Genomic DNA, 11,046 nt, shown 5'->3' with positions numbered 1-11,046 from the left:
CTCTACTTTTTTTTTTAATTTTCTATAGAAAATTTTCTGACATATATTTTAAAGAAACGATATTGTAAAAAAATTTATAAAAAAATAATATTAAAAAAAATCCTAAAAATACTTTTTGCAATAATTATTTTAAAAAATAAAAATAAAAAAAATTTTAAAAAAATATTTAAGGAGTTATTCTAAACTATCATATTAAAATCGATTGATGTGAATCAAATGATTTGATCAATTAGAGTAAAATTCAAATTATTTTTAAGAATAAATTAATTTTACAATTTTTTAAATCATTAATTTATATATAAAAAGAATTAAATAAATTATTTTTAATTAATTACAAAAATTAATTAAAACATGTATTAATAAAATTAGTGAGATTATTTAAATTAAATTAATTAAGAGAAATTTTTAATGAAAAATTAATTTAATAATAATAATAATTTATTATTTAAAAAATAAAATAAATAAAAAATAAAAAATAAAATTTAAATTATAATTGTAACACCCCTAATTTTCAAATAATTATTTTATATGTAAATATAAATATTTTAGTCTAACCCCTGGTGTTGTAGATTTTGCGTAGGTACTTTCGTTTCGTGGCAATTCGACTGTCGCCTAGAGATCTATAAGTTCGGGTTGAGCAGATAAGCTGCCGGAATCACTTTGGAATTGGGTCAAAGTTATAGGCTACTCCACTATTTTTAAACGTCCTGGACGCATATCAAGTATCATAATTAGTATAGGTAAACCCGAACTCTGAGTTTCTTCAATTTTATAGTGCTGGGTTTAGAATAAAATTCTATAAAAATTCATGGGTAGTTAGAAAATTATAATTCCTTTTGTATTAGCTTAGTAATATTGTTAAGGACGGCAAAATAAAATTTTAGATTTTTTAGAGCTCATTTTGGTAGTTTTTACAAAAAGAGTTAGTTGTAGGGACTAAATTATAATTTTTCAAAATTATGGTTGTTGATTGTTTGGAGGGGCCCAGGAGGGGCCATGTGATATGATTGAGATATGGTTGTATAACTTGTGGATATAGAAGTGTATTTTTGAGCCCTTTTGCAAATTGGGTAGATCCTAAGTATAAGGGGAAATCTGCCAGATTTTCGGCATAACTTAGAGTGTCTTTGATTCTTTTTAAACATGTATTAAGTCAATTATATTAAATAATTGTAAGATAATTGTCAAGTAAGCTATGACAGCTTTCCTCCTCCGCCTAGCCACCACAGTGACCTTAGTTTACGTCTATGAGTAAAATATTGATTTTAATTATAATTTCAATATTATTATATGTTTATGCATGTCTATGCATCACTTATAAATATATATTTATGTAGTTAAATACTATGCACATTTTATATTATATCTTTATTTGATGAAATATTATGGATGTTGTTTTATGGTAATTTGAAGCAGTGTTCATGTGTTGGCGTGCTTGTGGTGTGTGATATTGGATATGGACAGGACAGGTAAACACGACTAGAGTTTGACTCACTGTGACCCGATCCTTTTATGGATAAGTCGGGGTATGCACGGCTCGAGATGATCTCGCTGGCCCCCGCATTTGGTTTATTAAGCGAAGGTCTGACTTGAGATGTACTCGCTGGCAGAGGTTGGATAAGAGAGTTGTATAGGGGATCAGCTCCCATATATGTACTATTTGAATATTATATGGATGCGTGAGTGCTCCAAATTACCTTTTTGCTATTATGATGTGAATTGTATGAAAATTACGAAGATGTTGCATTCCACTTTTTAGGATGCATTAGTTTTAGATAGTTATAGAAATTGTGCTTAAATTCGGTATTTTACTCTATGAGTCAAACGCTCACTCCTGTTCACTAATTTTTCCAGGATATAAGATGTCCTTTATTGAGTTTAACCTGCTCTCTCATTCGCAGGTCTACTATCGGCATTTAATTGTATTCGGTTATTTTATTTTGTTTTAGAACTCCGCATGTATTATTATATTTAGTGATGTATTCATTTGGATCTGTTCTGTATGTATTAACTGAAATTGTAAGCATGTTATACGAGTATGCATGAATGATTATTGAGGTTGGATGAGGGAACTGAGCTCCCATTTGAATTAGTATTGTTATGAGTATGTGGAGGGTGAGCTGAGCTCTCCAAATTGTTATATATTATGCTTACAGGTTGAGTGAGTCAAAAACTCCCTGTTGGATGGTCCATGTTATGGCCGGACTCTGTCCTGTTGATTTTCTGAAATTGGGCTCAATATAGACTTTAGGATTGGGTTAAAGAATAATTAAGTTTACTACGGACCTTGGAGGCTTTAAACTGGCCTAGTTCATAGTGCCAGTTCGGCCCATAGGTTGGGTCGTGACAATAATTAATATATTAAATTAAAAAATAAAAATTATACATTGCCATCACGTATAATACAAGCATTAAAAGCCCGCGCGATGCTGTAGGTATTATTATTTTTATATATTTATCATATTATTTTGATAATAAATAAAAAAATATTTATATTAAAACATGTCTAATTTTATTTTATAATTATATAAAATATTATATTTACATCTTATAAATAAAACTATTGTTTATCAACAATTATTAAAATGATTTAATCAATTCAATTGAAATAAAATTTTAATGCAATATTGTAACAAAAGAATAATAATTTAGATCAAAATCTTACTATTTTATTTTATAATAATATAAAATATTATACTTACATCTTAAGAATAAATTATTATCTATTAATAATTATTATAATTATTTAATAATTTTAGTTGAAATAAAATTTTAATAATTCACTATATTTTATATTAGTTATATATATAGTTTAGTTTAAGATTAATAAATATTAATAATGTAATATTTATTATTTACTTATTATAATATACTCAATAAATGATAATAAAAATATTTAATTGCAGAGTCTAATCAGAAACGAAAAATAATAACAATACTAGCTAGAAAAAAGTAAATTTATTAATCCACTTAAAAAACCTAGCACTATTATGCAATAATAGTTAAAATCATGCACCATCTCTATTGAATTTTAATTGTAAGTTAATTTGAATGGATTTTTGTTTGATTATTTTACTTAATTTAGGATTTTTATAAGATTTATTTTTATTTCCTACCAAAAAAAAAAAATAAATAACAACTAAATATTAAAAAAAAATCGTTGGAGACCTTGTTTCCCCAATTTAATCAAAAAAATATCAAATAATCATTTCAAATAAATTTTAATTATAAACGGATCTGAATGAATTTTTTTTATTCATTTTACTTATTTAAGATATTATATTTTTTTGGTACAATAAAATATCATATTTTATAAGATTTACATTATATTTTCTATAAATAATAAATAAATAATATATGCTTTAAAAATAATTTTTTTCTTCAAACTAAGCATATAAATTTTTTTTTATGACCATTAATTACTACATTATTTTAGGTAATAGAATAGTGTAAAGATTATATCTTATTATGCATTTAATTATTAAAAGAATAAATATTATATGGACGATGCTATTGTAAAACTTGTTGAATATTTGTTGCAAACTTCGAAGTTTCTGTTAGTGTGGGCACGTGCCATATGCAAGTGGAATAATTACCTAATATGTGTCGATGATCAGCACGGATGATGACACAGAAGTTAATGGAAGAAATCAAGAGGGGTAAGATAGTTTTTTTGTTATACTTAAGAACAGTAAAAATATATATTCTTTGATATATAGTAAAGTAATAAAAAAAGTAAAATTATAATTTTACTGTTTCTTAAATACAACAACAATATTATGTGTTTTAATGATATATAATAATGAGTATTTTATCGTGCGCGCGCACACATACACATATATATATATATAAAATAAGATTAGTCTAAGAGATTAATTAAGATTTAATGCTACTCAAAAGGCATATAATTTTAAATTTAATAAATATTTGTAAAATATTTTAATTATATATATATATTTAAATTATATTTATAGCTTATTTGGTATTTAGCTTTAAAGTTTGAAAATACAAGCATTATTTTTAAATGTCGTTGAAAAAATTAATTTAAAAAAATATTTTATTATTTTAATATTTTTATAATTAAAATTTATTAAATTTAATTTTTAATTATTTTTAATATTATTTAATTAATATATATAAAAAAATAATTTTTTTAACAATAATTTTATCAATAAATAAATAAAAATTCTTATGTACTCATAGACGGAGAACATAAGAAAGCCGTTAGGATGCTATTTGAAGCCGTCAGCCGTGGATAAACGCCTACTGGACGCGGGCACACAAAACGGGTCGTTTTTCTCATCTACTCTGTGCTGGGATCCCCCGGTGGCGGTTTTTTCTCCCCAGAAACTCAGGAAAGCCGAAATAGAAGAGTGTCCACGAAGCCGTTGCTGCTGCTTTACAGGCCCCACCGGTGAGCTTTTCTTCTTTGGTTTGCCTATTTATATGTTTATAGGTTGGAAAGTTAATTATAAAATTGAAAACCCTGATTAATGTTTGTGCTTATTTCGCTTTAGAAATTGAATTTATGACATCTATAGTTTTTTAAAGGATTTTAAATTGTTGATTACCATATCCAGGTTTAGGGCTTTAACACAGTTGTTGAAAATCCTAAAACATTATGATGAAACGTTCAATTTTAAATTTTGAATTGATGAATCGATGCTAAGTTCATTTGTTGGCAGCCTGAATTTTTAATGAATGGTTGTAATCTGTTCGGTATAGAGGAAAAGTGAAGTGTTTGTACTTTGATTAGTATGGTAAATGGATTTATATAGGCGGACTAATTGACAGGAGATTATTAGGTTGGGTGAAAGGGGGATTGATAGAAGTGAACAATGCTAATTCGGCTTAGCAAGCAATCTTCAGAAAGCGGTGGAGGCGTGGTGAAGCCCTTGCCAGTGGATACTGTGACAGTTGCATGCCCTGAACACCTGGTACTTGCTGATCTCCCTGTAGCAAAGGGCATGGGAGCAGCTACTGCTGCTACTGTTGTCAAGACTGTTGGTCGCAGGTCCAGACGCCAGCTTGGTGAACGGGTCCATTTCTGTGTCCGCTGTGATTTCCCAATTGCTGTATATGGACGCCTGGTAGGTCCCATGCATTTTGTTCTTTTGACTTGAACTTGTTATTAGGTGTGTGGTCTGACATTCTGTCTGAATGAAATTTTCCTGCTAAGATTAAGAATGCGTTGGTCAAGTTTCTTTGCATCTGGGTGATTAGTTTGTGTTAAGCATTTAGACAAACTATGTACAGATTAAGAGGGGAAAAAATAAAAGAGGAACTGGTGGTGTTTGGTTGTATCCGTCTATCAGAAGCCCTTGAACTCTGGTTCTGAATGCTAATCATTCTAACTCAAGTTTGCCTTAAGGTAATCAATTGCAAAATTCCAATACTTGGGTGAAAAAAAATCCTATCATCTTGTTGGACTACTTATTATGGTCAAATAATTGATGTTTCCCCATCTGATTTTATAGAAATTCCTCTCCCATTTCTTTACAGTTTTTGGGTTGCCACTTAGTGACATACTGTTTTCCTGATCCTCCATGGCAATGGCATTGTCTGACAACTATTCTGTTTTCTTTTAAGTTATAAATTTCTGTCACAGAACATGAGGATGCTCTTAAGTTTCAAGCTTTGGTTTATTTTTACTACTCTCTCTAGTGTAGCCATGATAGGATTTCTTGGGTCTATGATTTATAGGTTTACTTCTGTTGTTCTCAGTCATTCAAATCTTTACTTTTATTTGAACACCTTTATTTTTGGCAAATGAAATGCTTTGTTTTATGCAAGCTTTTGAAATATTGGAATTGCATATCCTGCAAAAATTACAGATCATTAATGTCACATTTAGCATGGCTTGTTACTTGTTGTAACCAGTTGTATTTTATCAATTTGGGACATACTAATTTGAGATTCCTTCTAGTATCCTTTTATAGATTTGTCCTTCTACTAACAATTTCATGTTATGCAGAGCCCCTGCGAGCATGCCTTCTGCCTCGATTGTGCCAGGAGTGATTCAATCTGCTATCTGTAAGGAGATGTCTGATCTTGCTTATGCAAACAAACACATGAGCTACTAATTTCACTCTGATTAATTGTTGCAATAGTCAAAACTCCAAGTTGTTTGTATTTTTTTGTTGAAGTTTTATTTGTTTTAGTTGCATGTCCTGCTTCTGCTCTTGCAAGTTAACTCTTTCCTTTTCAATCATTTAAATGTAATTTCTCTGCTCAGAACAAAGACAGATTAATCATATGCTATTATGTTTATAATAATTCCTAGAGCATACATGGAACCGTGAGTAAAATTACCGGAACCTTCTAGTTACTAGGTTTGAATTATTGTGAGTTATGATCATACAGTTCTTGATGGATTTTTATCTTAACCTTGTAGTGATTCATAAATCAGTTTACCCAAGTATGAATGTGGGAGAAGTTTTTTGGATGCAAATCATGTTACCTAGCTAAAATGAAAGATAACTGCTGCCCCCCCCAAAAACACATTCACTGAGAGAGAGAGAGTTCTTAACTTCTTATGCTTGTAATGCTACTGCTACCACTTCTGTCTCTGTTTACTGATGGCGCCCTCTAAAGGGGAGATCTAACCAAGTCCCTCTAGCAGCTAACTGATTGGCCTGTATGTTAATGGTTGCATCCTTATATTTCATCTCACATGTAAGTGATGCATACTGTTATGAAACAGGATTCTCAGTTTCAGAGAAGAGCAGAAATTAGAGAGAGATAGAGAAAGAAAGGGGAAGGGAAATAGGATATGAATGAAGGAAGATAGAGAGAAATAGAACTTACAGAGAAGAGAATAGAAATAATTAGAGAGAAGAATTTATTGTAATATTGATATTTCTTTTATAGACCTCTGTTACAAGTCTTCAATTATTTATACAACATCTCTTCTGCTAACTAAGGAACAAATATAACAGCTACTTCAACAACTATAACAACTATAACAATTGTCAATTCATCTCAACTACATCTTATTCTACTCTCTTCACCATACAATTACAGCCCCTTATTATCCTTATTAGTATTCATAACATTCCCCACAATTTGAAATCATGCTTGTCCTCAAAAATGAATAAGGAAAGCTGCAGTATAACACTGAAAGGAAAGACCAAAATCTTGAATTGGAAGATGAAGATAACCAGAAGAAAAAATCAAAATGTTGAATTGAATTTTTTTTTTTCCTTTGCCTTCTTAAGATTTCCCATTCATCCTCCATGGAAATTAAGAAATCACGGGAATAGAATCTGCCCTCTGTCCATTTCAGCTGAATGTATGTTGCAAAGCTTTGCTTTTGACTAGATTGCTCCTTATCAAAATACTCCAAAAGAAAATCTTCTGTTTCACTAGCCTCCCAAACCTTAAGAACAATAACCCACTAGAAAGCTTTGACAACCCTTCTTGTTCTTTCTTATTGTTGACTGATCTAAATAATGTTGTATTTAATAGAATAATAGCTTCTTCCTCTTCATCAGCCTTGGATGTTTAGCCTCCAAGATTTTCATCTTTTAATCTTTCTTCCATCAATTTCTTCTCTCCATCATCATGCAAAATTGTTGTGTCATCAAGAGGGATAGGATCCTTTTTAGCATTGAAATCCTTTGTTTTCTTCTCTTGAGTTGTTAATTCCAATTCACTTCCACTTATCAGATATATGGATGCTGGTTTTAAAGCTTGAATGGACTCCCTCATCTCCCCCATTTACTCTTGAACCAACCTGTGGAAGCTTACCCATGTTTCCTTCAACTCCTTGTTTTTGAAACCATCTCTTGATACCTTAAAAAATACCCTCCAATTTCCTTTTTTGCCAAGGTTGTTGTTCCATGATTTGATGATCTGATTGTGTTTGTTTCTAAGACAACTAAGAAAGAAATTTTAAGGAAGAAAATAGTGAAAGAAAACCAGTTGATAAAAGAGTCGAGGATCGTTCTTTAAATCTGGAATTTCAAGAGCTTCAAGAATAGGGTTTCAGTATAATATGGAATTTCAAGAACTTCAAGAAACAAAGAAAATCAAGAAAGAATAGAGATCTGATTCTTGGAAAACAGAATAAGAGCACAGAGGAAGGAAATTTTGAGGGAAAATCTGGTAAATAGAAAGAAGAATGCCAAGAAGGAAGAACAGAAAAGAATTTTGAACAAAGGAAAGGGAAGATGAATAGAAGGAAAAGAAGAAAGGAAGATGGTAGATTAGAGAAGAGAGAATAGAAGAATAAGAAGAAGAAGAAGAAAGAGAAAAGCAATTTCAAGAAAGAAGAACCCGTAATTTAGGGCTTGCCATGCACCGAGCCATCATTGCAGTACCCCTTAGTAGACTTGAAACATGCCCAATTGAAATCAAGCTCTGATACCGCTTGTTATAAAACAGGATTCTCAATTCCAGAGAAAAGCAGAAATTAGAGGGAGATAGAGAAAGAAAGGGGAAGGGAAATAGGATATGAAGGAAGATAGAGAGAAATAGAACTTAGAGAGAAGATAATTAGATAGAAGAAGTGATTGTAATATTTATATTTCTTGGATAGACCTCTGTTACAACTCTTCAGTTATTTATACAACATCTCTTTTACTAACTAAGGACTCTTCTACTAAGGAACAAATATAAGAGCTGTCAACTCATCTCAACTACATCTTATTCGACTCTCTTCACCATACAATTACAGCCCTTTATTATCCTTACTAGTATTCATAACACATACATTTGTGACCTAGAGATGGCTTTGGTGTAACGATAAAGTTATTCCATTTGTGACCTGGAGGTCACAGGTTTGAGCCACGAAAACAGCCTATTTGCAAAGCAGGGTAAGGCTGCTTACATCAACCCTCCCACGGGCCCACAAGTGTGGGATGCTTCGTGCATTGGGTAACCCTTTTCTTATGTAAGTGATGCATAGATTTTTTTTTTCTTTTGATGGAATGATGCATAGAATTTAAAGTGTACAATGAGAATCAAATGCTTTATATGCTGTGGATCTGTTGATACCAGGTCAAGTTGGAAACTTCAGTAGCTCTGTTTCATTGTGATAATCTATATTAGCCTTGATTTGGTGTATCTATGAACAAGAAGATGACACCATGCTACTACCACATTAGTGTATGTGTCAAATAGTTGATGAATAAGGTCAATTTTTTTGTGGAGGTTCATTATTGCAATCTATTTGTTCTTTGGACTTGAAAATCTTGTGCATTGTTATTGAACAATGAACTAAATGGTTTTTTCTTATCTTCTACAACACAGTTGTGATGAACGTATCCAGAAGATTCAGACAATTAAAATGATGGAGGGGATCTTCATCTGCGCAGCCCCTCACTGTCTCAAATCTTTCTTGAAGGGGTCCGAGTTTGAATCTCACATTCATGAGAACCATACTGACCTTCTACAGCCAAATTCAGAGAAGGAAAATGGTAATGAATCAGAGATTCAAAGTGCTAAACAACATTCAAATTCGGATTCCACAGTTCAAGCTCCCTCAAGGTCAGTCATGCCTGGTTCAAATTCTCAGTTTCTTGATTCTGAAGACAAAGCTCGTAGACAGCAGCCTAGAGAACAACTATCTAGGGCAATGATGCAACCAAGACCACCTTTTTTTGGTCAAGCTCAAAATTATCCTGCAGACCTCCAGCCAGACAACAGTCGTCCCCCTGGCATCCACAGTCATTTCCAACAAAGCATAGAGGGTGGCCCCCAACAAGAATCCAACCACTTTTCAGACAAGCAGCAAGGAATTTTATCTGAGACCTCAATGCCTGAATACCCACCTATGCATCCCATTCAGCCACCTAATTTTGTTGTACCAATGAATTCTAATCAGATGATGATGGCTCAATATGGTCTAGCTCCTTTTCAACCTGACGGTGCTCAGCCATTTTATGGTGCACCTTATGAGAAGGGACAGATGGCTAGGCCTGACTCAACACCAGAAGTTGGAGCCGAACAAGGATCTTTGTTGGGTTTCCCACCAGGTCCAGCTGGAAGTGCTAATTTCATGGCAAACTATACACAACCATGGAACTCTGGACCAACACCAGGGGGTCAGGCAATTCCTGATGGTTTTCCAAACCTGTCAGATTCTCGGGGAAGCATCGCATATTATCAAGGTGATTATGGACGGAATCCAGTAGTGCCAATGATTTCTCCAACCACATCCTCGGCTAACAAGGTGATGGAAGCTGTGCAGGCTGGTGCTATGGATTCCAGGGATGGCAAAGGTATATTGGCACCACAGCCATTTCCATACCCACCACCACCTCCACCTCCACCTCCCTTGCCTCACTTATCTCAGCCTCAACGAGGTAAGTACTATTCTGGTGATATGGGTCATGAGGGACAGGGTTTTGGGTGGCAGCATGAGAACCGTGATGGCTTTGGAAGTGGCCAGGAGTAGAGAAACTGTTGGTTTCTGCTCCTATGCCATGAATTTTTTGTGCTGGACTTGTTATATCGATCTGTTCTTCTTTTTCTTCTCCACTTTTGGCTGTTAGACTTTTATTCAATTGATCAGTTGGCTTATTGTCTCTCTTTTTTTTTTTCCTTTTCTTTTTCTTTTTTGATAAATGTGAGCAATTATTTTTTTCATCTTTACCTTGGTTTTTGGGGTTTAGGCAAGTAACAATTAAGGACTCTTACCCAATAACTGAAGAACACTAAGACCCTAACCCACCTTCTATCTGCGCACCAAATAAAAAATTCCAGAGGCTACACAAGAAATCCCACCAAATAAAAAATGGCACCAAAGTCCATGGACAAAAATCATACATGTGCATTTCTTTCTCAGTTCGTGTTGTTCATTGCATTTCTATTTGTGTAAATTGCGACCTTTTCTTGATCTGTGGAGAATATTTCGAGCTTTCGTGCCCAAAGAGTTTGGGTTTATGAACTGATACTGTGGGTTTGAGTTGAGTTTTTGTTTTTATTGAAGATCTGCAATACCCACCCTTTCTCGACCTCTGGAGGTGATTTTGAGCTGTCATGCCCAACAAATTTGGGCCTATGCACTGCTGATAATGGGTGTTTGAGTTCTGGGTTATTGTT

At 32.7% G+C, this 11,046-nt stretch overlaps 1 protein-coding gene across 2 annotated transcripts; it reads left to right on the top strand.

Annotated features, from left to right (window-relative positions):
- The first annotated feature begins 4,250 nt into the window (after positions 1 to 4,250).
- LOC110652033 (E3 ubiquitin-protein ligase HAKAI homolog) lies at positions 4,251 to 10,531 on the top strand. Of its 2 annotated transcripts, none has more exons than XM_021807524.2 (4): positions 4,251 to 4,414; positions 4,795 to 5,090; positions 5,975 to 6,033; positions 9,253 to 10,531. In XM_021807524.2, the coding sequence occupies exons 2-4, from the start codon at positions 4,839 to 4,841 to the stop codon at positions 10,397 to 10,399; spliced, it is 1,458 nt and encodes a 485-aa protein (XP_021663216.2). In that variant the 5' UTR covers positions 4,251 to 4,414; positions 4,795 to 4,838; the 3' UTR covers positions 10,400 to 10,531. The 2 variants fall into 2 exon arrangements, with proteins under 2 accessions (XP_021663216.2, XP_021663215.2); XM_021807523.2 differs by having other exon boundaries at positions 4,252 to 4,414; positions 4,806 to 5,090.
- The last annotated feature ends 515 nt before the right edge of the window (positions 10,532 to 11,046 follow it).

Source organism: Hevea brasiliensis, chromosome 5 (genome assembly GCF_030052815.1).
Source record: "Hevea brasiliensis isolate MT/VB/25A 57/8 chromosome 5, ASM3005281v1, whole genome shotgun sequence".
NCBI lineage: Eukaryota > Viridiplantae > Streptophyta > Magnoliopsida > Malpighiales > Euphorbiaceae > Hevea > Hevea brasiliensis.
Note: the sequence above shows the minus strand (reverse complement) of the source record. Positions and strands in the feature narration are given on the sequence as shown.

Bases quoted from the DNA above. Each gene is read 5' to 3' on its own strand.
- LOC110652033 (XM_021807524.2), top strand. From the start codon at position 4,839: ATGCTAATTCGGCTTAGCAAGCAATCTTCAGAAAGCGGTGGAGGCGTG. The intron at 5,091-5,974 runs GTAGGTCCCATG...CATGTTATGCAG, and splicing joins TTGCTGTATATGGACGCCTG to AGCCCCTGCGAGCATGCCTT. The intron at 6,034-9,252 runs GTAAGGAGATGT...TCTACAACACAG, and splicing joins AGTGATTCAATCTGCTATCT to TTGTGATGAACGTATCCAGA.